This window comes from Amia ocellicauda, chromosome 17 (assembly GCF_036373705.1).
Source record: "Amia ocellicauda isolate fAmiCal2 chromosome 17, fAmiCal2.hap1, whole genome shotgun sequence".
In the NCBI taxonomy this organism is placed as follows: domain Eukaryota; kingdom Metazoa; phylum Chordata; class Actinopteri; order Amiiformes; family Amiidae; genus Amia; species Amia ocellicauda.
The window spans coordinates 8,857,929-8,876,315 of record NC_089866.1 but is presented as its reverse complement, the minus strand read 5'-3'; the positions used below and the strand labels follow the sequence as shown (position 1 = coordinate 8,876,315).

At 41.3% G+C, this 18,387-nt stretch overlaps 1 protein-coding gene across 1 annotated transcript in view; it reads right to left on the bottom strand.

Annotated features, from left to right (window-relative positions):
• snx29 (sorting nexin 29) overlaps positions 1–18,387 on the bottom strand; it is a 130,309-nt gene that overhangs the window by 92,427 nt on the left and 19,495 nt on the right. Inside the window, exons 12-14 of the mRNA XM_066689157.1 lie at positions 15,318–15,381; positions 14,749–14,877; positions 9,160–9,245 (exon numbers count right to left, since the gene is read on the bottom strand). Of these exons, the coding sequence (XP_066545254.1) occupies positions 9,160–9,245; positions 14,749–14,877; positions 15,318–15,381 (279 nt within the window). The remainder of the gene's footprint in view (positions 1–9,159; positions 9,246–14,748; positions 14,878–15,317; positions 15,382–18,387) is intronic.

The window sequence follows — 18,387 nt, the reverse complement described above, 5'->3', positions numbered from 1 at the left end:
TCTTAGACTGTGTGCCCCGAGTCTTTGCCATCCGCCATGCCCTCCTGAGGACCCTCCGGTAAAGGGAAGATATATGCCCACATAATTAAGAAGAGCCACAACAGGAGGGATATTAAAATGCCGATTAGCAACCAGGCGTTGATTAAAATGTTCATTAATGCTAGAGGATCCAAATAAGAGGCCACCCACATCGCCCACCACCTGTCGCAACCTGTCAGCTCACCCTGCTCTCCATCACCTTCCCCCCCCACACACACACCAACCACCCCCTTCATTAGGAACAAAATAAAACTTCTGTTTCACATAAACTTCCGAGATCTACCCACTGTGAGCTTATATTAGCCGATCACAACACAATAAATATCACGTGCTCCAGACGAAAGACAAGAACCCAGTTAAGAACTCTCCAGTAAGTTCTTTAATGTGTCAGCTGTGATTCAGTAGAAGCTTGAAGGAAACGTTAACACACAGTGGTTTTCTGAAACTATTTGATACACACAAGTCCTTGTATCTAAATCTTTCTTCCCCCCGCTATGTTTCCAAGAAGAAAATGAAGCTTGGAAATGAAAATCACAGCTAAGGAAGGCACAACCTGAATGTGTAACAATGTTCAGAAAGGATGTCTAACATGAAAATGCATAAAAGGGAAATAAAATTAATTATATATCATACATTTTTAACCACAAAACCCACGTTTTTCAGTCATGCAATGAAAAATGCTCTTAAACCAGTTATGTACCATGACAGCAAGAGGAGAATGTTTGGTTTTTGTACTCATTTTTATATTCTTTAACATAGCAGATTCATTTATAACTGGCTGCACAATCTATTCATTGCACCAAGATCAATTTCAGCAGCCTTTTTTTTTTCTTTTCTTTTTTTTAAATCTTTTGAAATTAATTGCATTTCCATAAATCTATAAAGGGTTATATCTAGAGGAAAATGTAACAAGGGATTATAGCTTCAATCGGCACTATGGTGTGGAGGGAGGACAGTTGAAAGAAAGAGGGAATCGGAGCAGAAGGAAAAACTGTGGTCCTCTGACGCTGGAGGCTCATTTGTTTTGTGGATTGGGTCAAAGGCCACAAATTCATCCCAGGCAGCAGGAATGAAAAGAAGTGTAAACATCAATGATTGTCACGTGTGTTAAAGGGCCAGGAAGGGCCAAGAGCTCTGAGCCCAGGTGGTTCAGACACCATATGATGTCCAGACGCCGCTGAGGGCAGTACATGTGGGAGGGGCTATACCGTCCATGTCAGTGCTTTCCATCATTCATAGCCTTCAAAACCAAAGCCAAGACCTAGCTTAAGTGCATCCTCTTTGGTCTGGACAACATGGCAGTCAAGGGCTGGCTTAAGCTCATCGCTGTTGTCCTCCAGGTTCCACTTGGTAATACACAGACAATTCTTCACCCCCATACTTGTTTTTTTAATTTGCTGTCCTGAAGGAACCAGGCTTGCTAAACTCTTGATAGAATTCCCTGGTGTTGTACTAAGGGCAGGTTCTATGACAGCTTTTCATCTGGACTTCAGCCTTCGGGGTGTAAAGACGTGTCCATGATCTGAGCAACTTGATATAGCCAGCCGCAGTCTCTGAGGCATTGGTGAATTTCTCTATATTACAGTACAAGCGTCCAACCAAGTGGGAGTATATAAGATCTAGTCAAAAGATCTCACTTCAGAGGATATCTGCAAGTACAGGTCAACCTCGGGGGGACTCAAAACTCATTTCCTGGAGGACCACAGTGTCTTCTGGATGTTGTTCCAGTCAAGTTTCCAGTTGCTGAATCTGTCTGATGTGCTGATTACCTGGATAATGTAATACTTCTCTACAGGCTGAAACTGATCTTTGGATCACTTAGTTATTAATGGACACCAAATGAGCATGATGGGTCGAATGGCCTCCTCTCATTTGTAAACTTTCTTATGATGTTTCAGACGAAATTATATTTATACAGTGCATTGCGAAAGTATTCACCCACCTCTGCATTTTTCCTATTTTGTTGCATTACAACCTGTAATTTAAATGGATTTTTATTTGGATTTCATGTAATGGACATACACAAAACAGTCCAAATTGGTGAAGTGAAATGAAAAAAATAACTTGTTTCAAAAGATTCTAAAAAATAAAAAACAGAAAAGTGGTGCGTGCATATGTATTCACCCCCTTTGCTATGAAGCCCCTAAATTAGATCTGGTGCAACCAATTACCTTCAGAAGTCACATAATTAGTTAAATAAAGTCCATCTGTGTGGAATCTAAGTGTCACATGATCTCAGTATATATACACCTGTTCTGAAAGGTCCCAGAGTCTGCAACATCACTGAGCAAGGGGTACCTCCAAGCAAGTGGCACCATGAAGACCAAGGAGCTCTCCAAATAGGTCAGGGACAAAGTTGTGGAGAAGTACAGATCAGGGTTGGGTTATAAAAAATGATCCGAAACTTTGAACATCCCACGGAGCACCATTAAATCCATTATTAAAAAATGGAAAGAATATACAGTGAGGGAAAAAAGTATTTGATCCCCTGCTGATTTTGTACGTTTGCCCACTGACAAAGAAATGATCAGTCTATAATTTTAATGGTAGGTGTATTTTAACAGTGAGAGACAGAATAACAACAACAAAATCCAGAAAAACGCATTTCAAAAAAGTTATAAATTGATTTGCCTGTTAATGAGGGAAATAAGTATTTGATCCCCTATCAATCAGCAAGATTTCTGGCTCCCAGGTGTCTTTTATACAGGTAACGAGCTGAGATTAGGAGCACTCTCTTAAAGGGAGTGCTCCTAATCTCAGCTCATTACCTGTATAAAAGACACCTGTCCACAGAAGCAATCAATCAATCAGATTCCAAACTCTCCACCATGGCCAAGACCAAAGAGCTGTCCAAGGATGTCAGGGACAAGATTGTAGACTTACACAAGGCTGGAATGGGCTACAAGACCATTACCAAGCAGCTTGGTGAGAAGGTGACAACAGTTGGTGCGATTATTCGCAAATGGAAGAAACACAAAATAACCCTACCTCGATCTGGGGCTCCATGCAAGATCTCACCTCATGGAGTTTCAATGATCATGAGAAAGGTGAGGAATCATCCCAGAACTACACGGGAGGATCTTGTTAATGATCTCAAAGCAGCTGGGACCATAGTCACCAAGAAAACAATTGGTAACACACTACGCCGTGAAGGACTGAAATCCTGCAGCGCCCGCAAAGTCCCCCTGCTCAAGAAAGCACATGTACAGGCCCGTCTGAAATTTGCCAGTGAACATCTGAATGATTCAGAGGAGAACAGGGTGAAAGTGTTGTGGTCAGATGAGACCAAAATCGAGCTCTTTGGCATCAACTCAACTCGCCGTGTTTGGAGGAGGAGGAATGCTGCCTATGACCCCAAGAACACCATCCCCACCGTCAAACATGGAGGTGGAAACATTATGCTTTGGGGGTGTTTTTCTGCTAAGGGGACAGGACAACTGCAACACATCAAAGGGACGATGGACGGGGCCATGTACTGTCAAATCTTGGGTGAGAACCTCCTTCCCTCAGCCAGGGCATTGAAAATGGGTCGTGGATGGGTATTCCAGCATGACATTGACCCACAACACACAGCCAAGGCAACAAAGGAGTGGCTCAAGAAGAAGCACATTAAGGTCCTGGAGTGGCCTAGCCAGTCTCCAGACCTTAATCCCATAGAAAATCTGTGGAGGGAGCTGAAGGTTCGAGTTGCCAAACGTCAGCCTCGAAACCTTAATGACCTTAAGGATCTGCAAAGAGGAGTGGGACAAAATCCCTCCTGAGATGTGTGCAAACCTGGTGGCCAACTACAAGAAACGTCTGACCTCAGTGATTGCCAACAAGGGTTTTGCCACCAAGTACTAAATCGAGGGGGTCAAATACTTATTTACCTCATTAACATGCAAATCAATTTATAAATTTTTTGAAATGCATTTTTCTGGATTTTTTTGTTGTTATTCTGTCTCTCACTGTTAAAATACACCTACCATTAAAATTATAGACTGATCATTTCTTTGCCAGTGGGCAAAAGTACAAAATCAGCAGGGGATCAAATACTTTTTTCCCCTCACTGTAGCACCACCACAAACCTGCCAAGAGAGGGCCGCCCACCCAAACTCAGGGACCAGGCAAGGAGGGCATTAATCAGAGAGGCAACAAAGAGACCCTGAAGGAGCTGCAAAGCTCCACAGCAGAGATTGGAGTATCTGTCCATAGGACCCCTTTAAGCCATACACTCCACAGAGCCGGGCTTTACAGAAGAGAGGCCAGAAAAAAGCCATTGCTTAAAGAAAGAAATAAGCAAATACGTTTGTTGTTCGCCATAAGGCATGTGGGAGACTCCCCAAACATATGGAAGAAGGTACACTGGTCAGATGAAACTAAAATTGAGCTTTTTGGCCATCACGGAAAACGCTATGTCTGGCGCAAACCCAACACATCTCATCAACCCGAGAACACCATCCTCACAGCGAAGCATGGTGGTGACTGTGGGGATATTTTTCATTGGCAGGGACTGGGAAACTGGTCAACTGAAGGAATGATGGATGGCACTAAATACAGGGAAATTCTTGAGGGAAACCTGTTTCAGTCTTCCAGAGATTTGAGACTGGGACAGAGGTTCACCTTCCAGCAGGACAATGACCCTAAACATACTGCTAAAGCAACACTCGAGTGGTTTAAGGGGAAACATTTAAACGTCTTGGAGTGGCCTAGTCAAAGCCCAGACCTCAATCCAATTGAGAATCTGTGGTATTACTTAAGGATTGCTGTACACCAGAGGAACCCATCCAACTTGAAGGAGCTGGAGCAGTTTTGCCTTGAAGAATGGGCAAGAATCCCAGTGGCTAGATGTGCCAAGCTTATAGAGACGTACCCCAAGAGACTTGTAGCTGTAATTGCTGCAAAAGGTGGCTCTAGAAAGTATTGACTTTGGGGGGGTGAATAGTTACGCACACTCAAGTTTGTTTCACAATAAAAAATATTTTGCATCTTCAAAGTGGTAGGCATGTTGTGTAAATCTAATGATACATACCCCCAAAAAATCTATTTTAATTCCAGGTTATAAGGCTACAAAATAGGAAAAATGCCAAGGGGGTGAATACTTTCGCAAGGCACTGTATATTAGAACAATTTCAAAATGGTTTTTAGACCTTAAAACAATATATGTCTAAATTATGAAAAAACACAACTAGGTCAATTAAGTGATTGAGAACTCCAGCTGGAAAGAAAAAGAGAGGGGACTGCAGAGTTTGAGAGCCCTGATCTGACTGACTGTGAAAATACTCTCAAACCTAATATCACTTTATAACATTTAATGGTTAGGACACTTAAGGTCCTTAATACCTCCCAATCTTTCAGGATTAATAGTGTAACATCTACTGGAAAGAGATGAACTGTACGGGGAATTTCACATTAAAGCATCGCTGGGTTCAGTTTCTCAGGACTCCTTGAAACAGACACACTTAAGATGAAGGACTAATCAAACCCAAATGCTTCCATTTCCTGATATATTGAAGAGCACTGTGAACAAGAAGGAGTAAAGTGGATAAGGAGTTGTTAGAAGCTTCTTGAGCCAGAAACCTTTTTCAAGTTTTCTTTGAAAGTTCCTAATGAAGAGGCCATCTCACAGCGTTCAGGTTACCGTAGCACGGCACTTAAACTTACACAGGAGGCTGATTTCCACGGACTTACACAGTCCCTCACACCTGCCACCAGAAGCAATGACAACCCCTGCGTGGCCTGACTTAATTAGACATCTCTGCTCTTGGTGGAGCAATCAGGTTCAACAAGAGCCCAGAGTGCCAATTAGAGAGCAGCGTCCAGCACAGCCAAGTCCACACAGCTCAAAGACAATCCACCACTATGATTTTCAACTTCTGATCTGGCAACTGTCTGAACCCCTCTGATCATCAAATGTATAGGTTTCCCAAAATGAAGAATCACCACAGGTGTCGCTGCACAGGCCATGCAGCTGTTTGCCGTTTATCATATCAGTGATAGCAGTGATCTGCTTTTGTAAGCGAGGGACAGAGAATCTGCTTGTCACATGCAAGGAAGGAAATAAAAACACACGTTTCAACGGCAAGCAGCGAACAGCCTTGAAGTGAACGCCACCGCCATCAAGCGATTATGTGACCATATTTCAAAAAAGTCTACAGATCTCTGCCTTGGCTTTCACCGGAAAAAATATGTCTATTTGCTAGCACTACCATTTACACCTGAATTTTTGCAGCACTTTTTCTGAATATTTATCACGGCTATTTCAAGGTTACAGTCACCTACCTATGTAAGTAAGTCATTAAGTACAAATAATAATTACCTTTACCAGCCCGCCTTCACTATAATGATAGCCTATTTGACAAAGAACCATAATGACACCAATTCAATCGCCTTTGTGTAGAAATGTAAAAAACTGAGCAAGATCTAGTGCACATGATAGAGTATTCCTATAATCCACAATTTATGATTATGACCGAAGAAAAGCCCTTTGTTACCGGATTACAGAGCCTGTCATATCTGACACCTCTACGTTTTTCCAGGCCAGTCTGTTCTAGAGGACAGGGCTGAGACCTAAAATTCAGATCCGAAAGTAAAAGGATCTGAGCCTCGAATCTACGTATAATCCCAAACATCTCCCACATCAGGGAGGTGTGAACAGGACTTGGCACCAGTGTGAGCAATGTCAGAAACAGACTCCATTATTGACACAAACCAAGAGGCACAAATAAACTGACATGACCATAACTTTAGCATCCCAAATAAATCATTCATATTTGAACAACTGCATTTCTCTGATGTTTTTCTGTCTGTTTCATATGTGTACAAATGGTAAATGTAAACTTGACAAACAAGAAGAATCACAGTATTAGGCATTTATATGTTTAGTTATCCCCCGGCCCCATCCCCCATCAAAGACCAGCCATACAATGCATGTGTGGCTTTTATTTCCTTCAATTGGAACCACGTTTTCAGCTTCGCACCTTTTATTTTAGTTTTTCCCATTTTCCGTTTCCCCACGCTTTTTTAATCTCGAGAGGGCAATCCCCTTCCTCTCCTCAGCCCTGTCAGCCTTTTCACAGCAGCTCATTAATGTCGGCATCATAATTTATCAGCAGGCACAGTGTTGCCCCCAGGGAAGGGGCTGGAGGTATTTTGCCTGATAGCGGTTCACACTGGCCATTTGTCTCCCCCCCCCCCCCCCCTGCCCTGGAAACACAGCCATGCAGTGGTAAATAAACATTTCCACAGCAATGTGTACATGCAATTTATCATGGCAAAAAAAGAAAAATAAAGTCACTTACTGTTCATTAAAGAGGAGCTCTGGTCTACTAAAACAAAAAGTCATTTATATATTTTATATATAGAGAAAACACAAGCTCCCCAGAGACAAAACCCCCAGCTACATTGTATCTGTGGTCTGCTGATCAGTTGTTTGTTTTGGGGTTTTGTCTGTCACAATTCCAAACAGGCATCTTTTATACTTTGTATAATGAGTAAACCCAGTGTGGTACCCCCAGGTCTGACACTTTGACTTCTGGTATTGTTCGACAGGTACTTTGCAGATGTTTCCCAGATGGCATGTTGTCATTTCTAGAGAAGAATTTGTTTGTATCCGCACACATACACACCAACACAATACAGACTTGTATTGTTTTTTCTTGTTCTAAACCACCACATTTTCTCTACTGGGGGGCTATTTTGTATTGTATTTTTCTTGAAACCCCAAAATCAAAAAACAGACAAAGATTATTTGCACAATGCTGTGCTTTGAGAAAAATTTAAATACCTTGACAGGACTTAGAATGATAAAGGAATAAATGCGCCTCTGTTGGATCAATTTCCTGTATACTTATGCAGCAGCACATGTTGGATCAAAGCAACTTAAATACAGCAAACCATTAAAGAAATAGACACCTGCAAAAGCCTATGAGATTTAAAGCCTTCAATATGCTCCTTTACTACCGATACAGAAAACCATAAATATATAGTCCTACATATGGTATACAAACAGAGACAGATAGATAGATTTAACTACAGGAACAACTTCCTGAATAATTCCATACTGTGACCATTCGGTCTCTTCTAGCCCGAACAAAAGGTCCAGTAGACGTAATGCTTTATTAGTGATCAGTGAAGAATTCTGCCGTTTTACCAACCCTTTGGGATTGTGTCTTACAAATTGTTGGCATACAACAGTGATAAAGATCTTAATGATACAATTATGTGCGGGAGATGAAAGGCAGTTTGGGCTGTGTTTACAGTGAGGCGCGTGTGTTTATCTAATCTACGGCAAGAACGCACAGCTCAATTACCTAATTTGCCGTTGCTATTTGTTGTGTTGCACCTTGCAAAAGGTTGCTCAATTGTAACTAAAAAGAGTGAGGGAATAAACAGAATAGAAAAAGCACACCGCCCGCCACAGGTGTTATGTGTACAGGCAGGCACTTGTGTTCTTCCCCCAGAGAAAGACAATCCTATAGAAACTTGGCACTGGAGTTCATGCACTTTTCTGCATCAGAAAAAAATGTATTATTTTGTTTCTCAACTTGGAAACACATGCTATGGTACCAATACCATAACCACTACCAATAGATAACAATAAGGTTAATATAGAAATTACTTCACAGGATAATGTTGTGCTTATCTTGTAGTCTTGAATCATGTAAATTCAGTTAGTGGAGTACCCTGGTAATACTGCCCCCAGACGCACCGCATGATCAACCGCAGACTACCAAACATAGAAGAAACAAATCGCTTATCCTGTGATCCTACACTGTTAACTAAATTCCAACACACCTCACCTCAGGCAGGGAGAGCATGGAGAGAAAAACAAATGCACCAAATACATTAAAAAGGAATGGAAAGGGATAAAAAGAGGGGGATCCATTTTCTTGTATTGTAGTCGGTCTTGTTACTTTGCTTGTCTTTGATAGAGCATTCTTATCGAAACAAGCACTGAGACACTGAGGTACTGACCACACTGCAGCCCAGCACGGTGACACTGAGAAACACTCTGCCTAACTAGTTAGCCATTAACAATATTCTGCTGTGTAGTAGTAGCCAGAGGTCCATGTGAAGTTTCACTGCACTGCCAGAGCCGGTGGGATTGTGTTGTGTGTTTGTGTTCCTGAGAATTCTTACCGTCGTTGCTCTGACCCCCTTCCCTCTTCAGCATCTGGACAGCGCCCACATATTTCTTCAGTTGCACCTTCAGCACCTCGTTTTCCCTGCAAGACAAGCAGGAAGCTGTCAGACACAATCTTCAAGCCCCCCACAGTAACTGATGTAAAGGCATCTAGATTTAATCAGCAGTCTATAATTACGAATACATATTTTGCTCTTTTTTTTTTTTTAATCATTTATCATGTTAAAAATCCACTACGTTACTGCAATTAAAGGTCTTCCTTGATTAATTTTATTTTGTGGTAATGAGGAGCGCGGCTGCTAAAGGAAAGAAAAACATGGGTTTAGGAGCCCTGCTGTATGAGGTCCCTGCATGATTATATTTTACGCCATGTAGAAGCATATTACTCTTCATTAACTATAGCTTAGATTACATCCTCCCTACAAATAAAAAGCTTGTTAGATATAATACACACTGTGGGCTGGTAGTGCAGCGAAGTGTGTCAGAAATATGGGAGTTATAGAGACAGTCATAGCACTTGTACGTTGGTTAGAGGTCTTAAGCCAAAATATTTATTTTCAACAGCAAGAAAGACAAAGTGAAAAGCGACACCACTGGGACAACGGAAACTGCATATCCTGCCATGATTCTGCCACGGAAAGAAAAGGACCAGGGCGTCAGGCTGAAGGAGACAGAGGATAAAGAAAAAACACAAAAAACGTAATTTCCAATCAGAAAATCACTTCATTTACATTTAGAAAATACTCTGATTCCATTTACCATCATCAACTTCTATTTATCTAGATAAGGACAGATTTTTTTTACCTCCGTGCATTTGATATTTACCAGATCACAGTGAATGGCGATCTTTACTCTACTGGCGGGAAGAACTGGATGCAAACATGAGATATGGTTTTTATGGGTTCCAAATTTGTCGAGTTTTATGAGTGGCATCAGGGCAAGCAGCATGTTCTAATACACACAACGTATTAAAAATGTATGCGGTCTAGTGGAGTGTTTGTCCCTGGATGCCTGAAAGCTCACATGTTCATGATAAATTCAAGATCTCAAAGGTCTTAAAGCGGCCAACACAGAGAAGACATGAGCCAGCCAAGCAGTGGATCCAATACAAATCCACACTAGACGTACTCATCAAAAGAGGCATTTATTGGGTTGACTTTGAAAGAGACATCCACATTGTTCTATTTGGTTCGGCTTCCTTGCCCACTGGTTTTATACCACTGACTCAGAAGACAGATGACTTGCATTGTGTACAACAAGTACTGCTGTATATCATTTCCACAGAAAAGTAATGCAAAATCACAGAGCAGAAAATTTCCTCCATTTACACATGTAGCTACAAGCCTTAATTTTAATTTGCATCCAATTAGCAAGGTACCAGCGAAGCATTTTTTAATTGCCACATAGATCCGAGGCACACAAACTTAGCTGAAGGATTCTGGGGCAAAAATGTTTTGCTCTCAATTTTCTCACAACATGTTTCCATCCACAAAACGAAAGAAACAAAATAAACGAACAACATCAAACAAAAATTGTGAATCACTCACATCTTTACAGCCACTCAACATTCAACTAATGCAGTGATCCATGTTTAAGTAAGACAAAAAAACTGCATATCAGTAATCTCAGAAAAAAACAGGCAAGACTTTGTGTGTGCATATACTTATTCTGAGATATGACGTTGAAGAATCCAAACATATGTTCTAAATGACTTCACAAGTAAAAAGGAGTGGGAAGAGTTGTCACGTGCACAACCATGAAAGAAAAAGCACTGCGCCAGGCATGTGAAAAACGTGTTCGTGCAAAAATTCAGGAGCCCAGGGGCCAGGGGGTTTATTCAATTAAGATGGAATCATTGTGGTTGAACTAGTAACAACCCGGTGCTAATTCACTTCTTGCTGGTAACACAGAGAAATACGATTGAAGTTTAATTACCTAGCAAAGCTTTCGTGTGTATCTCCGAAAAACACAGAGTGCTCAAGGTGGCATTGGTAAATAAATCAGACTTATTCTGTTTTATTCTGCCATTTCCAGAAAGAACTTAAGTCTAAGGCCTTGGGGAAGCAGCAAAAGTTTGCAGCATGATTTATTTGGTGTTTCTTTGTTTGTATTTTTTCAATCTCCCATTTGATTAGAATTTTCAGGCGGAACAAATAAATGAATATTAAAGAAGCCTGGGATTCTAAGGAAGCCGCTCGGTTTGCTCCAGAATTTGAGAAGAGTAATTATACTCTCCTGAACGGAGCATTCCCATGGAATACAACTTCAACTGCACTTAATTAAAGGCTACGACTAACAAGCAAGATGTCTCAGTGTTCTTGCGTTGACAAACGCTGTGGCATTCATCGCCACACTCGTGGTTTACATCAGTCGTGCAAACAAATGTTGCCAGAGGTGAGAAGGGGACACAAGGTTTACTCCAAGAGAAAGGCAAGCTGTTTTTCTTTTTTCTTTTATAGTTTCCTCTTTCAAGCAACAGTCAGACCAATCCTTGTTAAATCCCCAAGTACCAATACAGGCTCCCCATTCACTATAAAAAGAAAGAAAGACTCCAAATAAAATGCTACTATTACACAATGTACTGGAATGTAAGTTGTTTTAAAAGCAAAGATTACAGCAAAGAAGGTGGGGGATCAGTCATAATGGCAAACCTTTGAATTTCTGAATTGTGGATTGTGGACCCCGTGTCTTTAGGTTTTAGGTCGTTTGGCTTCTCTCTTTTGATTATCTTATTTCTTGTTGAACTGTGGCAGCAGTAATGGTGTATTTTCCCCAGGGTTGAAACAGCGGAGAGGATTTTACCCCCACAGCCTTCACAAACTCCTCCTTGGTTGCTGGTGCAGCAGTTTAACTTAATACCTGGCTTGCAAGGCCAAACTCTTCCCAGATAATAAGAAATGAAAGGAGGTCTCACAAACATCAAATCTGAAAGTGTCAAGACAATCGCATATTCGGCTCCCGCTCTGCGATTAAGCCATTAACAGGAAAAACACCTCATTAATGGTCCAGAACTCAGGTGACAGAATGCAGCCATGTTGTTTTTTGTTAAAAAGGGTGTGACTATCTCCTTTAGCAGGTGCTCACCTAGGTAGAAAACCAGAAGCAGCAGTGTAACGAATTATTGTATTACAATACTGTGAACAACATAACCAACAGTATAACCATCATGTGGGACACTGTAGTGAAGTCGACCGTTACAAAATGCTAATATGCTCCAAATTCCTTGACAACTTCATCAACATTTAAACTAGCTTCGCACCTGCTCAGCAATAAAGCCAAATGGAAGGAGCTTTTATGATCAATAAAAGCATTAGATGGAAAAGCCTGTGCACACAACTCCAACCTTACCAGTCTTCATGGCTCCCAGATATTTAATTTACTGCTTCTTAATTATCCTCTTTTTGCTGACCCTTACAACTATTCATCTCAGCGTTTAATTGCTAATAAGAGGAACTTGGTTTTCTTCCCCCTTTTTTCCCAGGTGTTTGAATTTGTCCCTCTGGAAAAAGGATCCATTTCCCCAGACAGTTCTAATTTTACAACAGGAAAATCGTGATTCTGTACATATCTGCAAGCTTAATACATCTTACCAGGAGCTGAAAAGCAATCATCTTAATATTTTAAACACTGTTCAATTAGTGAAGCCTTTAACGACTTTGACCCGTCTCGTCCGTGTCCACTGCTACCCCAATTCCTCTCCTGATAGATTGGGGGATGCATTCCAGGCAGTCTATTTGAGAATTGAGGGGTGCTGAAGGAAGAGGATTTTCGAGCAGCTCCTTGCTGTGGTGAAATGAATGAGTGTCGAAGCCTATTGCTGTGTGCACCCCAGTGCTTCAACAACACAAACTTAGTTCAGTGGAATCAGTGAGGCCAAATCCGTGAGAAGTTCAAACCCTTCCTGAGGAATACATTGGAACTCGACACCTAATGAGACTCTTTTCTTTCTTCTTCTTCTACCTCAAGTAGCAGCCCACCATGTTGTATTTGACTCAAATTAGATTCTAGATATATTAACCTTTCGGTCTATCCAGCACATGGAACATGCTGACAGGTTCGCTATCCCTTCCCTGCCCCATATCTACAGCAGCCTTGCAGAATAAAAACTTGCTTTATTCTGGATTAATCATTTTAGAAGTGAATTCCTCTGCACAGCTGATCGGGAATGTATTAAGCACCCCGTGACGCCATCAAAGGAATCCAGCCTGACCACATTCTTCAGTCTGAATCTTAGATGGAATTTCGATAATCGCAATAACTGTCCACATGGCTGTGCGTTTCTGGTTGTGTCTGCAGTATATGGGATATTGCATTTTGAGCTTGACTGTGTTTGTGTATGCATACCCACAGACCTAAGCTATAGATATATACATACATATATACGTATAATATTATAATGTGTATATATATTTGTGTGTACATATATACACATACATATATAAGTATGGATAATGGATAAATAATGGATGCACTGGGCTTATAATCATTGTCTACACAGGACAGAGAAAATATTCGTGAACACAAGAGAGGAGAGACACAGGGGACACTCTCCCGACCCTCTCTAAAGCAGAAAAGCTGAGAGAGAGAGAGAAAGACTTTTAGCACTTTGGATCCTACTATCCCAGGCGCTGAACGAGTAATAATGCCTAAGTCACAATAAGTCATAATTCCTTAATTTAGAAAGATATATAAATTATCAATTCAGGGTGACAAACAGGGCTGGTTAAATATGAACAGCCGATGATGTAACTGACTTAATCTGAGATTCGTGAAATTTAATAAGTGCTGATGGGTAGGCAATTTTAATTTGCCAGTTGTTGTGGGAAGGTAAGTCTGGAGACTGAAAGAAGATGCAACATGTGCCTATAAATATTACAGTGTTCAAGCATGTTCAGCACATTTTTTTCTTTTTTGTTTTGTTTTGCTTAATTCCTTTTCTAATTCTCTTAAATAGAGCAGATTCAATCCATGTCAACAAGTACAGATTCAATGTGACCTTCAGTTTAAAATGACAAGAAGCACAGTGAAGGTAAGGCATAATTGCATTATTAATCACTAGAAGAAAGCATATCAGTGCTGCAGATAAAATAGCCCAGACACACGGTGGGAAGATATCACGCAATGTGCATCTTATTCCCCCCGCTGTCTTCGTGGATTACAGGTACATCAGGGAGGGCTTTGCTTTCCGCCATGCGTCAATGCAAGTGTTGTATTGGCAACGTTTTCCATTCCTGAGAATGCAATTTGGAAATCACGGGAGAACAAATTTACGCACACTGTGAAGACAGTGATATTCACTCCAGGTTCTGGAGAGACTTGGGTTTTATAGGTTTATTTTAAATCCTCAATGGCTCCAGACATAGAAACAGTGATAACTTAAAGCAATTCAATAAATAATTGATTCCACTGAAGTTCAAGCTCAAAGTAGGATACATTCACGCCGCGCACTGAGAGAGCGTCGCTGATTGACAGAAATGTGCTGCCTGCGACTGCAGCTCACGAAGCAATACCATAAGGGGAGCATTGAGGCGGAGGGGGAGGTGCCTGTAGTGGGGTCCCAGTGGCCCTGACTAGGGGTGACCTACCTGCCCAGAGCCTGCACTTTGGCGCTGTGTCTCTCCTCCAGCTCGCTCAGCTGCCTCTTCAGGGAGTCCAGCTCCTGCCTGAGCCCGGCGGAGTGCTCCATCTCCCCATCCAGCAGGCTGCGCAGAGACCTGGCCAATCACAACACAAGCATCACCTCTCTAGCAAGTCTCACCACAAGGGCTTTCACTTCTAATCAGCTGAAGAAGGGACTAAGATGTTGATTGATGCGGTGTGGCAGTTTACAAATTGGCCAACCAGTCTCCTGGGTTTGTTTATTCTGCTTCGATTTCTTGACATGGTGGCAAACCTTTCCAGCCAAACACAGTTCCTCAGATCACAAGAGAGGAATGTGGCCCTGGGGAGGTAAATCAGTGCTACCCAATTCTATAAAAAGGACACAGAGGAAGGTGTATGCATGTCCGCTACTCGTTTCTTACAGCTCAGCCTGGGAGAACCTCTTCACAGGGATACAGGGTACACTCCACAGCAGCCACTGAGACCACAGAAAATGGCACACAAGCCCATGATGGTTCCCCATTGAGAATATACTCTAAAAACTCACACTCACCTGTTCTGTTCTTCCAGTTCATCCTTCCTGTTCATCATGGCCACTATGGCCTGCCGTAGCTCAGCTGAGGGAAACAAACCAAAAAAAAAAAAATATATATATATATATATATATATATATATATATATATATATATATAACCAATTCACGTAGGGGATTCAGCTAAAGATTCTATGGTCTGCAGGCGGTTGCTAAATTAAATCACGTTTCACGTTTCCCCCGAAATGTCTTGCACAGTCGTTTGTAATCCTGCCTTTCTCCGCATGCCTCTATACTTCCAGAAACACAAAGGCGTATATTAAAATGCTGTAAGATTTTATTCAGATTGAACTGAAGGACATCATCGGTTTCATTTCAGGTGCTTTCAGTGACCAACAAATATTCTGACAGCGAGCATCACCTTGAAGCCAATGAATGCTTTTGGAATCCAAAAGAGTTCTGAGAATTCAATTCTGCGCATCACCCACACGTTAATACAATTTGCTGAAGGTGTAATGTAAAGAATGCTTAAATGTTAGTGCAACACGAACCAAACCTGCTTTAATAAGGTGGGGAGGTAAATAATTTGACAGTAAAAGCCCAGGGCTCAGCAGCTTGTTAGTGTGAGCAATGACTCGACAGTTGAAGCCCATTATCTCAACCCGCAGCTCAGGTTACGTCCCAGATGGAGAAGAAAGATGGTTATTGTTAAGAAAATGACCAGACCTTGTTGTTAGAAAACAGGAAAAGAGAAAAGGAGAGAGAAAAATATCAGAAAGGCTAGAAGCAACATTTTGTATTTGAAGAAAAAAAAATCTTAAATCAATAATGATATATATGCATTGTGTATATACATATACAGGCAAACACACATTGAAAACTGAATGAAAATATCTCCATCTCATGCGTTTCAATCTGAAAACTCAATAAGAGATAGTCTTGCCTTGCTCGGCCATTAAAGCCCTGCACTGTCCCTGTTGCAGTCCCACTAATTAGCTTAAAAAGCCAACTAAACCGATTAAGAAAATAAATTATTTTTAAACCCTCACAGTATCATTAACAATGGCATAATACTAATACTAATAATACTTCTACTACTATATGATTGTGCTGTTATTTGAGGAGCACAAAAAAGCAGCGGGGGCCTATCAAAATGACTGAGCCTTGACAGATCAGGGTCATTAGAGCCAATTACACCGTACCGTACAGGGAGACGAACAGGCCATGTTTACAGGGGGCTGGGCACCGGTCTCACACAGCACTGCACTGGGACGCTTCGCTCAGAGATTGAGACATGATTATGGGGCAAATTCTCTTGCTTAATGTCAAGAACAGAGCAGCACGAAATATCGATTTTTTAAATAACCTTCAGAGAGACAAAATGGAACCATCTTTTCTTGTGAAGAGGTTAAAGGTCATTCTGGAATGATGTTTTTTGGCCAGATTAAGTCAGATATAAAAATATAATAATAATAATAATAATAATAATAATAATAATAATAGAAAACCAAGTTAAAATTGACAGTGTATGCAAGACAAATCACAACATAAAGAGGAAGCACATTACACTGGGGACAGTGAACAGCCCCCACGCAGCATGTATCATTTACGTACCCTGGATCAGTGACATCAGCTGCCAGATCGGCTTGAGCCCTTTATTCATAATAAACATGCAGATCAATGCCGGGAGCTTTGCTAGTGTGTCTCCGAGAAACAATGCCTTCTGCGCAGTGTTTCCATTACCCCCTAATCATTAAATTAAGCACCACGGGAGTGAAAGCACGCTCTTCTTGTAAAAATCCTGAGCAGTTTTTCGCAAAGTTAAAGGAAAGCGGTGGATGATACAAGTACATAAGAGGAAATTTTTCAGAACAGAAAACACCCATTGAATATTAATGTTTTGGAACAGAACAAAGAAAAGTGAAGGATATCACTTCCTCTTTCAAACACTACTTTTCCACTCCAGTGGTTTTATCAAAGCGAATCTTTGCATGTGGTTCACGTCTTTGGAGTTGCGAAAGAATGGAGAGTAGTTTGAGAGAGTTTCTTGTTGTTTCTATCTTAACACAGTGTTGTTGTTTTTTAAATCTTCTAAAGTTGCCTGGACACCAAAAACTTCCTTTACAGTTATATAAAATTACACTTCAGCTTTGCTTCAGTAATATTTAGTGGTCAGCAGCTTTTCAATGTTTGCAGAATAGAAAACTAGCCTGATTTGTGGTCAAACTAAAGAAAAATACACATTGTGTGTCGGTCTGCGAGTGTGTTATTGCTTGTGTGTGTGTCAGTGTGTGGCCGAAGGGAGGGCCATTTGGGAAGAGGGATGTGCGTGAGGCGACTGCCCTGCCGAGTGTGTCCATCTGGAGGGGGAACAGTCACAGCCCTCGCACAGCCCTTGTACATAGGGTAGTCAGGATGATTTATTACACAGGGCTTCTCTACTTCACGTCCCTACTCTCCCGCTCTGCCAGCGTTGGTTTCAAACATGCCACTCTGACAGCCTCATACTGCACAAAGCAAGGCTGCTGGGGAGCCATGTTAAACTTTCCCTTTTTTCCTTTTGCTTCTTTTACATTTTTCTCTTCTCACAGCATCAAGGCGTCAATCGCAGTCAGAGGCATCGATGCCACCCTGGATATAAAAGTGATCTGATTGTCAGCACAGCAAAGTACCGCTCCAAACTGCGAAAAAGAAGCTATGATTTCACCTTGTTTGAAATGTGTTGCCTGCCCCCCCGCTTAATCTTCCAAAGTGCAAGCTGCTGCTTTTGAAAGAGGGCTCGATAGCTTGTTTAAAATACAGCCATTGCTTTTTGTAAGTTGTCACTGGGGGGTGGAAATCCATCTTTAATAATCTAAGTTGCAGTTTTAAAATAAAGTAGTCCAAAAATGATCATTTCTGTGCAGTGTAGCATCAGGAGGAATCTTTAGCTGTAGTTAATTTTGTTCACTCACTCTGACCGCTAGGTCCTCTGGTTATTTGGTCCCTGTAACTTTATAATTACTTAACTGGACTAAATCATCACTATTTACAGGTTTTAACCCCTGGAAGCTCTAAAAATATGTAGAGAATCTGCATAGATATTGCCCTA